The sequence below is a fragment of the Melanostigma gelatinosum genome, assembly GCF_949748355.1.
Source record: "Melanostigma gelatinosum genome assembly, chromosome: 3".
NCBI classification, from domain to species: domain Eukaryota; kingdom Metazoa; phylum Chordata; class Actinopteri; order Perciformes; family Zoarcidae; genus Melanostigma; species Melanostigma gelatinosum.
The window spans coordinates 10,239,608-10,259,276 of NC_136636.1; the positions used below are offsets into that span (position 1 = coordinate 10,239,608).

At 45.1% G+C, this 19,669-nt stretch overlaps 1 protein-coding gene across 1 annotated transcript; it reads right to left on the reverse strand.

Moving 5' to 3' along the window:
- Window positions 1-920: 920 nt before the first annotated feature.
- dlgap4b (discs, large homolog-associated protein 4b) lies at window positions 921-18,627 on the reverse strand (the record flags this gene model as incomplete). The annotated part of the gene is made up of 12 exons (XM_079266453.1): window positions 921-1,163; window positions 2,042-2,212; window positions 4,314-4,405; window positions 5,418-5,905; window positions 6,782-6,870; window positions 7,398-7,828; window positions 12,768-12,920; window positions 13,291-13,546; window positions 14,979-15,129; window positions 15,929-16,030; window positions 17,044-17,261; window positions 17,422-18,627. The coding sequence occupies 12 exons, from the start codon at window positions 18,625-18,627 to the stop codon at window positions 921-923; spliced, it is 3,600 nt and encodes a 1,199-aa protein (XP_079122579.1).
- Window positions 18,628-19,669: the final 1,042 nt, after the last annotated feature.

The window sequence follows — 19,669 nt, forward strand, 5'->3', positions numbered from 1 at the left end:
ATTCTGACTGAACTGGAGATCGTCATGCTCGGTCTCCGTTAATATCGGGATGTGCTTTCATTAAAAAAAACTTTAAGAAACTAAACTTTACAGATTCTCACCGCTGTTTGAATCTTTGACACAAGAACATTTGGACGGAAACACACAAGAGTTCATTGTTAGGAACCATACAAACACCCCTTCAAATCGGACATCCAACTTCATCATACCAAAAATATCCATAACAACCACATCCAAATGGATTTATACAAAACAAAAGGATGAGCAAAGTAAACTAATAAATACAAGGAACATACATAGTGTGTGAGTTTGTCATGTGTGTGTGAGTGCAGTGGATGCAGTGTGCGTGATGGCCACAGGGTGGTGTTGTGTAAAGCTACAAGATGGCCAATGATCTGGAAAGAGAGGACGATGGGAGACAGAAGAGCAGTAATGTTTGCCTTCTGTCCACTTAATAGATTACAGCCAAGACAGAGCAACGTTTAGAACAGTCTTCATATAGATTATTTAAGATATATTTGTCATAATAACGAAAGCTTCATTCATTTTATGATGTCAAGAGTAGTTACAAGAAATGACAAAAGTTCGTCAGCTGAGGTTTTCAATGGCAGCCTCAAATGAGGAGTCTCCTGCTTCATCATCTGTCGAGTCCTCAAAAGTAACATTTTTAATTTATTTTTTTAGACGAGTATGTGATGCCACCAGTACCAGCCCATAACTATATGTGAAAGAGTGTGTGAAAAATGCCCTATTCCCCCCCCCCACCCCAATCTTACGGAATCTGATCCCCCCCAACTTCCAGCCATCTTTACTCAGAGTAGCTCATTTGCATTGCAAAAGACTTCCACTCCTTTCTCCAGGTATTTCAGCGACACTTATCTGTCCTTTGATCCGACCCTAGTTCCTTCCTTCTCACTGTCTCAGAGGCGGGTCTGGGCCTCGGGGACATAGATTTCGATGCTGTCCGCGCTCTCCGTGGCGGAGTTCTGGCGAAACGAGGCGGCCTTCTTAGCAGCCAGTAGACGCTTGCGAGCCTCGTGTCTCTGCTTCTCTGCTGAGGCCGAAGAGGAGCTGGACGAGGAGTCGGCGCTCTTCTCGCGGCCCAGCGATGGCCGTCCCTTACCGGGCTTCTTTGAAGCCGGAGCGGCCTCCTTCTCCTCGTCCTGTAGTGTGCAGCGGTGAAACATGACAGACAGGAAGGAGGAGAAAGGACAGATACAGGACAGTGAGAGAATGTACGATGGAAACTGTCTGCAGGAGGTTTTGGTCCTTTAGACAGGTTTGCCAGACAGGACTTTGACAAAGACATTTTGACAATGCTGATTGTATTCGTTAAAGCTTGAAACAACATTTCGTGGCTTTAGGTGTTAAACAGACAAACACTGACAGGTAGACAACTGGTAACAACAGGCAAACATTTATACGACAATTCTTGTAGACATGAAATGGTAACATGAATTGATGGCCACATTGGAGCTAACTTAAAGGACAAGAACTTAAAGGACAAGAAAGGGATCACAAGACAGTCTGCAAAGCAACATAAAGCAAGAGCACCTCAGCCACAGAACCATAAACTTAAAACACACACACACACAAATATATACAGACAAACCACAGACCAGAAAGACAGAGAGAGAGAGAGAAACAATGACAGACACGCTTACACAAGCAAAGACATCTAAACCGAGCGGTAGCAAAAGCAAGACTGCATTCTGTCACATGAGGCATCTTAGCCATGCTCCACTGCAACCAGCAGCGCAGTAAGTGACGCATGCATGCTCAAAGCAGGGCTTTACATTTAAAAACACACCAACGACAGCCCTCTTTGAGATGATTTTTCTTCCATGCATGCCTAAAGGGATCCCTCTGACCCCTTTGTATTGGACAGGGAGGCTCTGTTAAGAGTTCATCCCACGCAGGGAAAAAAGAAGAGAAAAAAAAAAAGAGTGGGAGAAATGGTGGTGGTGGTGGGAGGAGAGAGGCCGGTTTCGGCGGCTTTCCTACCCCAGCCAGGGCACTGGGCAGCAGGGGTGGGAAGTACCTTCCACTCAGGGGGCGACTGGGCAGCCGCAGACGGCACGGGCTGCCAGTCATTGGACTTGAGATGGTAGAGCTCATCAAACTTGAGGCTGATGTCCTCGATGGAGAGCTGCAGCAGGTCCCAGAAACCTGCCAGGTCCTGGGCTGTGGGCCGCGGGTTGGCATTCACATTCTGACCGAGAGAGGGAGACGGGAGGGAAAATGAAAGCACAAACAATGAATGATGAGGAGGGAGGACACAGTCAATGTTGGAGGGTGGAATGTATGATGCCTTATCTTTGGAACTGAAATGTAAAAATGCCCATGGAGTTGTAGTCAGCTCTTTCCATTTGTTGGAAGTCATCCTTTTTATTTAGCTATGAATAAACTAGTCAGAGCCCATTACCCCACTACATGTCTATTTTATGGGCTACCTCATGTTGCTCCTCTTTCAGTGTGCATACTGAACTGCTGTGAAAAGGCCATTTAAACTCACAGGCTATAGCTTCTGACAAGTCAGCGTTTAAATGGATGTTTGGCCTTGAAGAAGCAAACAAAACAAAGACACGACTGCGTCTACTTTCAATGCATCCACTGTGATCAGCGGTAGAGATGGATCAAGTCAAAAAAAATATCAAAAATAAAGTCTACTCAACTATGTTTAAGAAGATTTGGCAAGTAAAAACTAGGCTCTTCTCCTAAAAATACTGGTCTGTGGGTGGGGTACCTGCGGGTGAGCTTTTTTGGGGTCACGATCGACAAAACCACCCATCCAAGCTCATGGTGGTCCCGGTTATAAAATATAATAGATGCGTTATTACACATCTTCACATCCATTCTGCTAATGCAACTTAAGCAGCTGATGCTATATGAAGAGTTAGGTGCCACTACAGACAGAGAGGCCAAACATCTGGTAGTTGACAGAAGTTAGATGACAGGAAACGCGTTGCGAGAGAGCGATAGAGAACGACATGCAACACAACCAGGGAAGTTGCGTTTCCTGGTCGGGGCGTCACATCCCCAGACCATCAGGGTGCAGCTCGCTACTGTACTCCACCTCTGCATCACGAAACACACCGCTCGTCATCAAGTGGTGCTCTTTGCATATTCATCACTAGAGGGAGCCATTTCACAACTAAATTCTTTTGAAAAGTTGATCTCAAGACAAAATGAAAAGATCACAACTGAGCTTAGTCTCTTTTAGCAAGATAAAATACAAAAAAATGTTTCAACATAGACAAGTAAAATAAGCCTACACGTTGAGCCGGAGTAATACAAAAAAGGGGGCATTACATTTATGATAATGTCAACAAAAAGAAATGATCCAGCGTCGCATTAAGATTAAAAAGTAACACGAGATCAAACCCCTCGCTTGCTGACAAACAGCTGCTGTTTATCGTTTGCACAAAGCGCAGATTGGCAAACGTATGAAGGATATCCTGTTCCTACTTCTATTCCCCTGACACAGTTAGAGTTTGTAATGCTCCAGGCAGACTGGCTTTTGCTTGTGCGGGCTCCACACTATTCTTCATGTTCACGATGCTGCATTCACTGCTGGGATGTCCAGACATTTTAGGCAAAACACACTTGCTGTGTTGCTATCATGTTAAAAGGACCGGTGAAGTTCCGGAAACAGAAAATAAATGATTGCTCACGATTCTGTGAGCAGAAGATCTGCCGAGCAGCTTCTCTGGACAGCTACCCAATTTCCCCTGTGCAAAATATTAATAGAAGACATTTAATTAGCCGAGCCCTGACACATTGACAGGGTACATGTCTGCATTAGGTCGTTCTGTTACCTATGGTTGCAGATCTATTTAGAAATGTTTCTGTCTTTCGTCATGATGGCAGCGTCTGAAGACCACGATGACATAATGAAAGAAATGTTCCAGCCATGATCATCTGGCCAATATTTGGGAAGTTGAACTTCATATGAACCAACAGTTATTTAACAAATTGTTTATTTATTTGAAATGCTACGGTGTATGAAGTCATTGCCAATAAAACACGTCAACAGAGGGGAATGGATTATTGGCTTATTATAAGCGCCTTGTCTTTTGTGCTGGTGGGCCACCATGCCTAATATCTTGTGATTATGGCTGTTCCCAGATTAGTCAGTTTTTATATTTGTGAGAACACTTGTACGTGTATCGTGGCAAGCACGTCTTGAAGAGGACAGAATAACAAAAATATGACGTTAGGTTTGTTTAAAAAAAAAAAAAAAAGCGTGGGTCTCTGTTTCATGCCCCTGCAGACCTGTAGAGTGGAAGGTCCCAGGAAGGCTAGAGACATACCACGTTTTGGTCACACAGTCCCCGAAACTGCTGGAACTTCTGGGCCATTAGGAGCTGGGCACTTCCGACTGCACTGCGAACCTTCCCCAGCACTGAAGAGAGAACAGAAAGCAACACAAATTAATTTGTTTCAACTTCAAAACACATGCATGTGTGACAATTATTGCAATAATTGTTCATCTCAGAAGCATCCTGTTCATCAAGCTGTGGATGACAGAGAAACCCAGTCTTTTCTGCTGTAGTGGAGCACACACCAAGACCAGCCCGGACTAAATTAGGACCGCTGATCACTGGATTGTAAATTTATGGCAATGTGATTGTGTGGTGGGACGCAGCTCTGGAGCACAGATTTGCATCATATTTTAATACAGACTACTTTACAGTAAAAAGGACACACACACACACACGCTTCTGATATGAACTGAGCATCCAAAGCCTTCCTACGGTTTGTTTGTTTCTTTGTTCATGTGTACAGTGTGTATTTGTGCGTGTGTGTGCTCACTTGCTGATGTTGGAGCACTGATCTAATCTGGAGGTTTAATCAGTTCCAGAGTAGATTTGTGTAATTCTGGGGATTACAGGCCTGTTTGTGTGTGGTAACCCGAGGTATTACCGCCTCATCCCCTCCATGCCGAGTACGTCTGATAGAGCGATTGTGACTGAGGCAGAGCCCGATAAAGCACATGGCGAGGTCAGACAGCAGCAGACCTCTGGAAGGAGGCTCAAGACGCAGGGTTCATCCAGAGGGCCTGCACATGTTTGACTTCAGCACTGCTTTGACTGTACATTTGGCTTTGTTCTGGGTTGTTCCTGGGCCAAATAACTATTTAAATTAAAAAGTAGATGGACATTAATTACGCTAGCCCAAGAGGACACCTCAAGAATATTATCAGTTAGATACGGATCATACCCGTAACAGTTTTGCATGTCTAGCAGCTAAATATTGCATGTTTTGGTATGGGAACAAAAAAAGGATTGGATAGTGCAATGAAGCTACCCAGAACAACTTGTTTCATTCACTGCCTCACAGTACACCCTCGCCTGGCGTGGAGGCAGTACGACAAAAACACCTGGGTTTGGTGAAGAGTACCCGGCCAGCCTTACCCTCCTCTGAGAGCTGGTTGTCTTTGGTCTCCTGCTCCATCTGCTGGCACCAGCCTTCCATGCGTCCCGTCTCGGCCTGCAGCAGCTTCAGGAACCAGTGGCCGTCTCTCCGACACAGCGTTCCCCCGCCTCCGCTCTGGGGAACGCTGCTGTTACTCCCGTTCCCACTCTCCAGCCAAGGGTCCGGAGGCGGTAGAGACGAGGGGTCCAGCGCCGGGTCGAGACTTTCTGAGAAGGAGGAGGAGCTACTTCGCGTGGTAGAGCGATTGAGGAACTGCCTGGGCGGCGGAGGTGAAGCGATGTCACCGGCAGCGTCTCCGTTGTCTAGATAGTCATGTCCGGGAGGGGAGCTCATGGCTTGGCTGGCACTGTTGACCATGACTTTCTTCTCAAATTGTTTGGCATTATTGGTATAAGAGATGACAGGGAAGTCTTGTGTGTCTGAGTCTGTTTCTTGTTTTGAGGCCATGCTACTGGAGCGACTGAGCCTGAAACAAAGAGTGAGACCCACTGTTACACACGGGCCTTTCAATTTAAACACTTTTGCCAATTTAGTTGTTGTTTTTTGTCCACTGTTACATCCAAAACGGCAGACAAAGAAAGCAATAAATTGTTCAAGAAGAATATCTGAAATACGAACAAACACACAATACTTATTATCGACTTCTGCTGGTCAATACAGATATAAATAAACAGGATCGATCAGAGGCTGGCCTTTGATAATAGCGCGCTCAGACTGGTTTCAATGATCTCTCGTCAGGAAAGAACACGCCGAACATTACTTCCATTTCTTGTCTGCAAATGCTGAGAAGTTACAATTAACTCAGAAGATGAAATAGTATGAGGGCCCGACTGAAGGATTTTAAAGAAATATCAGCGGAGGACTGGAAAAGCAGCTGAGGGAATGTCACAGAACAAAATGTGTGCACAACATTGATAGAAGCACAAGGAAGAAAAAACACATCACAGAGGAACTCTTGTTTAGCTGGTTGTGTTGATACAATATCTGTCAGGACTCAGAACAGCTGCTAGATACCAGACACTAAATGCAGCATGCAAAACCAATAAATACAGGAGGAGGCCAGAGGAACTTCCTGGCATTCAAATCGTCAAAATCACAGAATGCAAACAAGACGGCAGCAACTTAGAAACGCACCTCAAATATACAGTAAGCAGAGACAAGTTTAAACAGTAACAACTCATGCCAGGAATCCATCTTAACACCGCCAATACAACACACAGATAAAACCACATTCACATGGTTTTCACATACAGCTTCTGGAGAGGGAAGGAATAGTCAGACCAGTGTGTGTGGCTATAATGTAAATTCCTCACGTTGTTACAAGGACAGGAAGAGGACTTACTGCCACCCGTCCTCCACCTGTACTCCAATTGACTGAAATTTGGCCAATGGCGGGGTCTCCTCTCGTGGAACTTCCTGAACACAGTCAACCTGAGAACAAGTAAAGAGTGGAATGTTAAAAAAACATAATCACCGACTCGGAATTCTTGGCACGAATGATTTCACAGGCCTTTAATTCCAGCTAGTGTAAGTACAGTTGCGCCGGGTTTTTCATTTTCCAGGTGACAAACCAAATCACCAGAAGAACAATTTGGGGAAAATTGGTATCATTTTGTGCTTGGTTTTCAATTAAAAAGTGTCACGATCAATGGTTACCCTGCCTGAGTTCTGTTAATGTGCAGGGTCTGCAAAAATGGAGAAGAGGTTCTGTTATTTCAGTACATACAGAACAGAAGAGTTGTGCTTTCGGAGGATCACAAACAGGAATTTTGTAAAAAAGTACAGCAAGCTCGAATGATAGCGGGACGTTCACCCTAATGAGACCTTTTAGCTTGCAAGCACATGTTTTGGCTTGAGGTGACACACTCAGATGGCGCCACCACAGACATTACTGCTAAAAAATGTGTTTCCTGGATTCAAACCCTAGCCCTGGATAGTGCAACAGTCCCATTGCCTACCTGTATGCCAATGGAGGACAGTTTCCGTCTGGGTACTGGTACCAGTTGGAGTTCCTCTGCCACTTTGTTTAATCCTGATTTCAGGGATTCATGCTGCACCACTGAGTCACTCGTCTCAGTGGAAGCATTGGAGGTGGTGGGTGCGATTGGCTCTCTCTGGATGGCGATGGGCGTGGGGATGATGTGTGGAGGGCGGGTGATACCCCGGGCCAGGCTGTTGGCGCGGGTGCTGTCAAGGCTGTCAGAGGAGTTGCTGTGAGCGTGGCTGGACTGGCTGTTGACCTCCGACCTGCGGTCCTGCTGGTCCAGGTAGTTGTCCTGGGCCGACTCTGTGCTGCTCTGCACCGTCACAGAGATGTAGGGCTTGGAGGTCGTACGGGGCGGCACCGGCGGAGGAGCGGCCTTCTTAGAGGTGGTGATGCAGGTGGAGACTGAAGTAGAGAAGAGGGGAAGGGGAAACAAGAAGAAAAAGACATGAGAAAGAAAAGGACGAGGACATTTATGTGCACCACTCCCTAATGCCAGACCACATATACCCTCCAGCTGTAAAAGAGATAATAGAAAGGTAGGTACATAGAAAGAGAAAACACCTGTCTGATGCAGATGTTTAGTCCCATTCTGTCAATGATTTAATGACATGAGAAAGAAAAGGACGAGGACATTTATGTGCACCACTCCCTAATGCCCCAACGCTCACTGTGATGATTTAAATTGTTGGAACACACCTTCAGCTCCCCATTTTAAAGATGGAACCCAGTCTGAAAGTCAGATCTGCGGTCCCCGACATCCACACGATAGATAAATAGATGTGTCAACCACAGCATCTTACTGATATCCAGAGCAGTCATCATATCGGAACACATCTTGTTGAAAGGCTGAAATCCAGTCTCACAAAGCTATTTTAGGAGACCTGCAGTTTAGCATCCACCATCGCTAAGCAGTAGCCTACATGCGCCTATAGCCATGGATTATCCACTGGCCTCTGACCACCATCTTTGCCTGAGGAAAACCTGCTGAGGCAGCTTTTTTCACTGTCCATGTTTCCTCTCCTAACAGAAATGGATGTTGGGCAGAATAAGATTGTTGCTGATGCGGCACACCTGCATCCCAGTCTGTCATTTTCACTAACTGGGTGTGAGAGGGCAGAGATGTGTGTGTGTGTGTGTGTGTGTGCGTGCCCTGCAGTTCTCCAAGTGTCACATCACGCTTTCGTCATTCTGAACAGAATTCACCCTTAAGTCTTAATACCACAGAATCTGCTTGGCTCACCAAAACAAGCCCTAAAATCATAACTGACAGCTGCCTCTGAGATTAGACAGGAGATAAAGTAGTAGAGCCGGACACAATAAATGGGCCGGGCAAATGTTTTCAGCCGACTTTAGCTCATGACAAATGCCACATATGTCGGCCAATAAGTAACAAGCAGCTGCAGTACAGGAATGCCACAGATGATGTACTTTATTTTGGAAACGGTGTAGTCATCGCATACAGTAGCTTCCCCACAATGGATTGCCATGGGATTTGGTACAGACATTCATGCCCCCGTCAGGATCATTTGTAACAACTTTGGTTATCCCCGGACTTCCTATATACCTTTGTCATCGGTTTAAAATGTACCAATACTTTAGTGTATGACTTAAGACACCTAGACAATCCAACCATCCTCAGCTGTACTTTGTGTTTAATGCCAATTAGGAAATGTTACTTAAGATCGAACATGCTAAACATTAGCAGTAGCACTGCTGCCACAGGGATGGGTCAAATGCAGACAATAATTTCCCCACTGTGGGACTAATAAAGGAATGTTTCTTCTTCTACTGGCTATGCCACATCCCAGATCTCAGCTGTGAAACTGGTGAGTAAATAGTCATTGAATAATGTCCAAAACTAAAAAATGAAGGTACAAACAGAACTTAAAGTGAAGCCAAGAGATCATAGCTTAGAGCCACTGTCTGCAGGAGCTGCTAAGTAGAACTAATGGTTGCTGTACAGAAGGGAATTTAACAACAGAGACAAGCAGATGCTTTGTGCCAAAATGTTGGAGTGGAATCTTGAGTGGGCACTGAGCACTGCTGTCTTCATGCCATTTGGACAGTGGTTTTGCTGTCCACAGCGAGTCCTGGTTCAAGACGGGATTTTCAAAGGCCGGAAAACAACTGTAGGCTCGCTGCATGAAGCTACAGCCGCTAAAAACTGTTCCCAACAACCCCGGGACTGCTTTCCTCTCACCAGTGTAACCAACTGTCTGCACACTAACAACAGATTATATCTTGGCTTAATACTCACACACTTCAGTCAACCCTCTATGAGCTACAACCCACACAGTGATCTCCTCCCTGTTAATAGCATGTACCACGTTTGCTGTGGAAAGGTCATTAACCAACCACACTGCCCGCTATGACATCGTTGTTGGTAGCGCAACATCTTTTTAGACCCTGAAATTCAAGATCAGGTTTTAAAATATTTAGCCTAATTGTTACAGAATGACTACGGCAAATTGTCAGGAATGTTGCAAAGTGGCAACATGTGGTAAGATTGTTCTTATTAACATAGATGAAATGAAAGCATTTCGGGCTTTTAGCCATAATTCAGTGAGCAAACTTGGGTCTGAAATGTTTATCTTTGTTCATGTGAATGGCTTCTTTCCCTCATTGGTCACGTTACAGAATGCATCATTTCACTGACGAGCCCTGATCCAATCTCTTCCCCTCTTCTTCATTGTGTAATACAGTCCAACATCTCAAACGTTGCGGGGCAGATGAGACTCAGGATGACAGTTTTGGTCTTGCTTTCTCTAATGTTATAAAGCCTGGTGAACTATTCAACAGCAACAATCTACATTTTAAGCCGATTGGTTTAGGGGACGCTGCTTTGTGGTCAGTTGGAGCTGAACAAGAACCAGGGACAACAAAAGACAAAGGGTGGCTTGTGATGCTCTATTTAACGGTTTAGTACTGCTTGCCAAAGCCGGCTGCTGCCCGCCAATCGACCCATCTGTATTGTTTAATCAATTAAACAGTCACAAGACACAGATAACCTTGCCTGAAACTATCCGGGCTCCCTTATGAGCGAAGCCATTATTATTCCAAATGAATTATCACATTCAAATGCTTTCAACAACAACACAGCTATAGATCCGTACACTCTTTATATCAAATGTGACCTCAAAATGGGACTTTAATCCATGTTGCAAAACACAGGACACGGTGTGGGACCAAAGTGGGGCAGCCCTCAAATAATCCCCCGTGAAAACCAATTTTCCATTTCAGCAACCAAAAAGAAGCAGCTTTTGTGTAGTAATCGACTGTAGTAATAATAATAATAATAACAACAATACTATAACATCCTCACACAGTTTTAACAGCGCCCCACTTATCTGACTCCCATGGTGTAGCATCCCAGCTGAGAGTGCACACATTGTGGGTACATGCTTTTTTACTTGCATCAGCAACACAGCACTTTGTACTGAACACATGAGACACTCAATGATAAATAAAGTAAAGAGTGCATCATATAGCAGCACTGGAAGTATGAGAGATGATAAAAACATTTCAACGATGGAGGCAGTGGTGGAGACGCACAGACAGATATTATTCTCAGAGCTTGCAGATATCAACCTGATGATAGATGACTCTCCTCATGTCCTGCACACTTTGTTTTTTTTAGCGTTGCTTAATGGTCGAAATGTGCATCTAGTTAGTCTAGTTGTCGTTTTGTAACGGAAAACACACTGTGCACAACACAATTAGCGTTAAACTCTACAACAATAACGGTTAAAAAGTACTTACCCTGCTATCAGGCACAGTAACAAGTTTACAGCACAGCGGCGTCTTGAGTGAAGACTAATTATTTACCAGGAGACTGTAACCGGAGCTGACATCCACTGCCTCTTGTCCAGGCGGTGGAGTTGAAACGCCGGCTTTCGTTGCCTTTGTTTGCGTCACTGAGCCCGAGGGAGGCGTGGTCGCGTGTCTACTGATGCCTCCAGGGCCGCCTTGGACATTCAAGCTCAACAGTTTGACTATTTTACCTGAAAGTGAGTATGGTGCACATTAAGGTGCTTTTGATGCACTTTTGATGAGGCAATTGAATAACAACGTGGATACTGCAGGTACTGTAGTATCCACGTTGTATAGTTGTTTTTCATGGGGACGCAGTTTCACTATATGTTGCAAAAAAGGTTCTAAGCTCTTTGATGAATCACAAAGAACCAACAACATGCACTGTTATTCTTGCACAGGACGAATAATTAAATGTACTACACCACACAGAACAACAATTCAGACTATCCTGTAGATCTCCAGCAATATCAGAATGGAAACTGAAACGTTCTACTATCCTGAAGGCAGCATATACTCTAAAGTCTATTTGACTATGGGGAAGAGCGCCACGTGGTGGAGGCTGTGGTAATACTCAACCAAGCAGATGCTCATATATTCACGTTATTTTATGAACATGGGGAGCAGTCAGTAATAAGTAAGTAAGTAAGTAAAATGTATTAATAGAAAAAGGTCACAAACATAAATAACATAATGTGACCATACAGGGGCCAAGAATTAAAAACCAAGGGCCGTTTTTAAAACATGAAATGTATTTAAGAAGGCACAATAAACAGTGAAATACACAATAAAAACGTAGATTAAAAGCAGACCTAGAGCATGAATTTTACCCAAACGCAAGTCTAAACAGGTGAGTCTTGAGCCGATTTTTAAACGAATTCACTGGATCAGCAAACCGTAGGGGTGCAGGCAGAGCGTTCCACGGCTTTGGTGCTACGACATCAAAAGCTGGGTCACCACCCCGGGCCTTAAGGCGAGCGCGTGGGACGGACAGAAAATGTAACAAGTCTGATCTGAGAGCGCGGGCTGGTAAATAGGGAAGTAGTTCAGCCACATATGCAGGAGTCTGACCGTGTAGTGCTCTGTAAGTCAGAGTGAACATTTTAAAGTGGATCCTACATGCTACAGGGAGCCAGTGAAGAGATCTGAGTATGGGGGTGATGTGAGAATGGACCAATACTATGCTTGATCTTAGGGACAACTTCATCTGGTGCAATAACCACAACCTCCGTCGTGAGTCGTAAACAATCTTCTGCCATCCAGCCCCTAATAGCATTGACACAGTCACTATTCCTTTGCTACAGCAAATTCAACATCAAAGTCAAAATCAGATTGCACAGTGCTTTCTTGTACTGCTAAGTCCTGTAATCAATTTCAATGACAACCAAAGCTCCACGAGCGTCTCTTTATTGATGAAGTTTGTCTTGATAGTGAGTTCGAATTGTTGCTTTTTCTTGTGTAGTCCTTGAAGTCGTACATTGATTTAAAAAAAAGAAGAATTAGGGCAGATGAGCTGGTTAGCATTTATTACCTGTGTGTGGGGGTACGATGCGTTGTCTGTCTGTCCCAAAACGCTGAAGAAAAATTGCAAGCTGTTTCTCCTTTGGGGCTTTGTTCAAGCCAGTGGCTATCAGGTAAGAGCCAAACTGCTCTTTCCATGTCTTCCACTGTGTAGAAAGGTCGTCTAGCATGGGCAAAAGAGGCTGCATTTGAGCTAATATGCTGGGGCGTGCCTGTTGGAGGACTAGTGTCCCACCCAGGATCAAGGCTATGAAGAGCAGTCAAAGTAATGTTATGGGAAATACAAATGAAGCCAATAATTTGGCCCATGTGCCCCTCTGAAAAAAAAAATCATTAAAGCTTAAACCAAATAAATAACCAAAACAGATTTGCACTATACATATTGTAACAAAGAAGGCATTTAGATCACAGTTTGGTAACACATATCACTGCATCATGGTAAGAACTCCAGGAAACCACTTCATATGGTTTATGAATTAAAATCAATAAATTTGCAGCAAATGTATCATTTGTTTTTTCAGCCAGTGACTCACCAGTGCTGGTGCTGTAGGTGCGAACAGTGGTGTCAATAGGAGGCGGTGAGCAGCCTGAGTCTATGGATGCTGTGTCGTCATCTTGGGAACAGCCAGCCTGGATGGCTCTCAGGTAGCTGTGGCTGCGGGATCGGAAGCATGTCGGCATGGGCAAGTCTAGAGGCTCTGGGTTGTCCCGAGAGTGGGAACGGGAATCTCTGAATGTGGACTCGGAGCTGCGGTCCTCATACTGATGACTCATTTCCAGGTCCCGTAGCTGGATGAAAGCAAAGGGCAAGATGAGCACAGACAGCAGCAGCAGTGTGGCAAGGAGAACAGCCGTGCATGAGTTGGGTGATTTTGAGCCATTTCCCAGCACTGGAGGTGACCAAACTGCCCAGCTGACTGTTTCTGTAAAGGGCATTCTTCATTTGTGAGACGCATCTGATGGGATGAAATGAAATGGAGCCAAGAGTGAAAGTTTAAGTGTGTGGTACAATGAGGTACAATTAGTGGTAGTGCAGAGGACAGTGCAGTTCAACCCCTGTGAAACGAGTGTTACTCCTCCACATGCTGGGTTTCTGGATGAGCAGTCATTTCATCTGTGAAATGCATTTTCATTTCTTTGACATTTCTTGCATGGCCAGCTGTGTAAGACCTGTCAATTTACAGAATACAAAAGAAATGCCAAGGCAGAGGCATCACTTTGAAAAGTGTTATTCAACTGCATGCTCTTTCTGAGACTTCTTTTGAAGAGTAAGAACCAGCCCTGCAGATGATGGGTTTCATATTCTGTTTATTGACAGAAAGAGCCCGAGTAGGAGTTAAAAGCAAAGTTATTATGATGGTTCACTGACTGGTAACAGAGGCATATAAGGGTGAAGGAGAGGCAGCGCAAAAGAAAATGAAGCAGAGAAAATACACATACGGTACACACATTTTGGAGTGATGTTACATTTTGGGTTTGGGTGATTTCCACTTGTTCCGATTTAGCTCCCTGTTCTGAATTCAGTGTTGTTTTGGAAAACGTTCCAATTTATACAACTTGACCTCAACCAATCTAAATTATCATGCATATTAAATTGTTTCGGCATGCTGCTGTGCATGCAAATCCAAACAATGCATTCCTATATTGGACACATTTGTTGTAATGTGGTGGCCTTTCAAGAGATTGGATGTAAATCCCACACTAATAGCCTGCACTGCCTGATTTGACTAGTTCATTGAAAAATATCAGAGCCACTCCGCGTAGTTGTTCATCATCTTAGTGACCTTGTCAGTGGGAGGCTAATAGCTCTGATGCGAGTGGATAAATTAGACTTAAAACAACCAATTTCATTAATTTGTATGAGATATATTTGGAAAATAGGGATTCTGTGTTCAGAGGAAGCCCATTTGATTACTGTCATTCAAGTTTTATCTGTGAAAATGCAAATTATAATACGGAAATACGTGTTCGTAGCTCAAGGCAGACAAAGGGGTCTTTGAAACTGACTGTTGATTTGAAAGTAGAGAGTTTGCTTGGAGCCAAGACATGCACATTTCGAGCAAGTACAAATCTATTCTCAACTCATTAGAAACATATCTGCTGAACTAATGAGAGTAAAAGAGAGGCACAAACAGACAGAGAGAAACAGATTCAGTATTTAGCCTCTTGACAGCTCACATCTAATGCAACCCCTGTCTGTCCTGTCCAGGCAAGCACTGACCTGTCCCAAGCAGCTACGTCTGCCCAAGGTGCTGCAGGCCTGGCTGAAGTCATCGTCATCCCAGTGTGGCGAAGATGAGACGGTACCCTCGATGCAGTCTAGGTTGTCCAGGCTGCGATTATTGGAGAGCTCTCTTAGGGGTGGAAGACAGCTAGGAAGAGGGGTAAGGTGAGAGGTAAGACAAGACAAAGGAGATGCGTTACGGATTTGAAACATTAGGAGGAAAATGAAACGCGATGTCAGGAGTGCATGAGGACACGTTCAGGGAAAAGACAGTTGTTGTTAATATACGGTGACAGGGAGGCAGAAGGGAAACACGGATCGGGGGAGAAAATGAATGATCAGCAAAACCAAAAGTTGAAAGAGAGATAAAAGGAGGATAAGGTTGTCATTCAAGTTACCCCCTTTCATTCCCACTTTCATTTATGAGTCATCGTGAATCCAAATCCTAAATCTGTTTCAATTTCATCTCATTTTGGCATCCGTCATTGTAGCCTCTGGGCATGCAAAGCCAGGGATTTTCAGGCGACGTATGTGTACAGCCCTCTGTGCCATCATGGTGCCAAAGACAAAGAACAGGTTTTAAGTTGAATCAAACTGCAGCTCTAAAGTCACTTTATTTTCATATTCCTTGTTGGCACACAGTGATAGTAACGTGACAGTAAGCTGCCATGACATGGTGCATGGACACTGATGTCCCCTCATTCCCCCATTGGAATAGAGTCACACTCAGCTACTTTTCTGCTAAAAGCACCGGGCAGATGGTATTTACAAGCTTAAGGGAGGTTGGCAGTTGTTAGCAGCAGGGCATGAATTGGCATTTGGAGTTGCCACTGACTTTACAGCCATCTGAGGGGGGCAGTGCAAAGCCATTGGTTGTAAATGATCCAATGAGACAAAAGCGTTTTGCACCACGCTCCTGAGACGTGGCTTACAGACCTATCACTGACCTGCTCATTGACCTGCCCAGCTGGTGCAGAGAGGACACACTGTGGAGGGGAGACCACAGGGCATCCAGCTCCCCCTGCAAAGAGGTGTAATCCAGGGTTCTGCTGCTCAAGCCAATCAGGGTGGAGCAGAGCGAAAGAGAGTGGGGGTTGGGTGGTCAGGGATCGGCAGGGGGAGTAGGGTTAGTCATTCAAGCACGCTTTAGGGAAGAATAAATTCTTCATTCTCTAAACATAGACTTTAAACGGACTTGAACTCCTTTTATGTAAGTGGAGGTGAGGATGTCAGGTCGGCCTGTGGCTGGGTTTCTCAGGATGATGCCTTCTTGTTTGGGGTGAATGAAATCTTACATCAATACTCCTCTGATCCAACCAGAAATGCGCCCGCTGTTAAAGTGTTTGCATATAGTGCGGCACTGATATTTTGACACTGCAACCTCCAAACTTGAGGACCACACTGAAAACAAAAGCAAGAGCTGCTTTCTAGAAGGTATTGTCACAAAGATATTGTCTTGAAGTTTTCAATCTCTGGAGTGCTGATAAAAATTGAAAGCATACCTCAATTCACTTATGCCGACTATACAAGAAATAAATCTAAAAACATATCCAGAATATTGTTGAGTATGCCAAAGCATGACAATCTATGGCACTAGACAACAATGTATTGAATAATACGTTTTAAAAAGGTTTTATTTTACATCTTATCTTGATAAACATTCCTTAAATGTCTTCAGCAAACCCCTGCAGACAGTTATTTCAAATAGAAACAATTTCTATTCGACAGCAGATGGAACTGCTGACAAAACCTTTGTGTAACTTCAGGGCGTCGTGATTGTTCCTCCACAGTACATCTCAAACAAGATATAAGGCCTTTAAGATATACATCAAACAATTAAGCATTTGCATATTTAAAGTTTTTATTTCAAAATTGAGTACGGTAAAAAGACTTTTAATGGCATCAGATAACATGAACAGGTCCGATTCACGACTGTCTCATGTTCGTCTTTTTTCTTAACAGACATGTACCCTGCTGATAGCGGGTTCCAATCTGGTGTTTTGAATTTGAATATGTACTGCATTAATAAAGCACAGCTCTGTGTCTCGGCCTGTTGTCTTACTTGCGTGGGGGTAGCTGGTCGCTCAGAGACTGCTGCGTAGCCCTGAGGTAGCTCTGGCGACGAGCGGCGGATTTTGGCGAGGGTTTGGGGCTTCCCTCCGAGTCGTCGCTGTCTTCCATGTCTCCCATGGCCTTCACGTAGCTACCACTGCGCATCCGCCGACATGGGATTTCATTGGCACCTCCGCTGCGGTCTAATGTGCTACTCCAATCATCACCCTACAGACAGCATCGAGTGGATAAAATGTGTCTTTAACAATCAATGTCAGCCCTTTATCACTGTATTATAGCTCTTGATAGTTTGCATCGTTTGATATTTGTCAACCTACACGTAAATTCAACTTTTATCAAGCACTACATTCACTTTAGGCCTACTCACCCTTCGTCCAACCTGCAGGTAGTTGCAAGTTAGTTCGGGCTGGCAGGATTTGGACTTGAGCATGGATCTGTCCAGAGTAGCTGAGCTCTTCTGGATCACCGGTCTCGGCTGGCCCATGGTCAGTGTGGACCAGGACCCTCCTTTCATATAGTCATTATCATTTATCACCATTCTTCCCGCTACACCTAGTCCACGACCTCCTCCACCCACAGGCCCAGTAAGTGCCTGATACTTCATGTCATTGCTGCTTTTGGAGGAGCTGATAGTGTTGTAGCCACTTTGGATGTATCTGGTCTGCGCCCCCTGACTGTCATGGCCAGTTGGATGCCCCAGAGTCATCATGGCCATGGTGTTATGGTAGCTACTCAAATCGCTGCTGTCCAAATCGTCTGAGCTCCAATAGCCTGACATGTTGGAGCGTGGTCGTCGCTTGGCAGTCGTCTCTGATTTTGTACCCCGATCTTTACTTTTGGATCTGCGTTTCTGCTTTCCTCCATCTTCAGTGCCAGACGAGCCTCCACCACTGCCAGTGGAGCGTCCATTGAAGTTTCCCTTCATGTTTTGGCTTTCCAGTGACTGGGACTTTGCAAAGAGTTTCTGCACTGAATGCAGCATGTAACGGATCCGGCCAGGACTGTCTGTGTGCTGCTTTACAGCAGCAACAGCAGACGTTCGATGAAACTGCAACGTGCTGAACCCGTCACGGCCTCCAGGTAGCTGCTTATCAAACTCCAGCAGACTGGATGGTGCCTGGTTCTTGGTCATATGATGTGATATAGTTGCTGAGCCACTCGTAATCATAGGTGCCCTGCCATGCCCTGCCATGCCCATGCCCATACCTGTTCCCATGCCCATGCCCATGGACATGGACGTTCCCATGGTCCCTGTACTTATCCCCCCGATGCTGTCTCCAGGTGGGGCGAAGTCAGACTGGTCGTAGGAGTTGTAGTGAATCCTGGGGAAGGTGCTGCTGTTGGACAGCTGGTTGTTGAGGGGCAGCATGCAGTCTGGTGGAAGGGAGCCTGGGTGGGCTGAAGGATAGAGATGGGGGTCCATGGTGCCATAGGGGTCCATTGTCGTGCTCAGCAGGTATTGGCTGCGTGGGAGCGTGCTGGTCTTCTGAGAGTAGAGGGCCTCTGGACGGCCGGAGGAAGGTTCACAGGACTCAGACAGATGTCTGTTACGGTTGGTACCCAACCCTTTCATGGTGGCGAGGAGGTCCGACCTTCTAGAAGACCCCCAGGCCAAATAGAGATGACTGATTACCTTGAAGGCGATTCCTAGAGGGCAGAAAGACACACGAGAGACGGAAGAGGTTTAATGTAGAGCTGGGTAATACAGGACACAGACATTCAGATTCAGACTCACAAACACGCCCACGTATGTGCTAGCTGTAAGGGAAATACTGTGCAGCGAATGAGCCAGCTTTCCATTGCCTCCCACAGAGAACAGCACTGCTAAAATGCTGGAAGTGAATGGAAAAACAACGTGTGGAACAATAACGAGCAATAGCCAGTGGGCTAGGGCATACATTATGAGAAAAAGAACAATTGCTGGCAGTCATCTGCAACTCCAGACACCTCCGCAGCTATGTAGGGCTACAGTGTATGCCAGCAGTCAGTAAACAAATATCTGCTCTTTTCGGTCTAATCACATTCAGAAAAAGAATCCACACAGCACAAACATTTCCATTCATGTAGATGAATCAAAAATGAAACGTTGTGTTGGTCTAGCATTGGATATTGAACCGTTTGCCCTTTAAGAAAGCCTCAATACCAGACCTGCTGCCGCTCAGCACATCCTACAGGTTAGCTGTGATACAGAACAACCTAATCTCTGGGAGAACCCTTTCTTTCAGCGTGTAGCTCTTTCCCTGCCCATTATTCCATCTGTTTATCTCTCTCTTCCTCCCACCTCTAGTGGGTATCCCTGGCACTGGTCACTGAGCTCCCGTCCTATCTTTGCATGGCGAGCCAATGCAGACTGGCCAATGCCAATGCAGACAGCGGGGCAGACTGTCATAGTGAAACCAGTAAAGAGGATTTGAGTTGCAGGAGTTGGCAGCTGCACCTCTTTGTCCCATCAGTCAAGCCGTGCCAATGCCCTGCCTGGCAAGGCGGCAATGATGGTCCGTCATGCATTGAAAACGAAAGCGAATGTGATAGAGATTATTATGGTGTTCATGCATTGACAGGTATATTTATGAGTGGCTCCTTATCCAGTGTGGAATAATCACCAACAGAAAAAC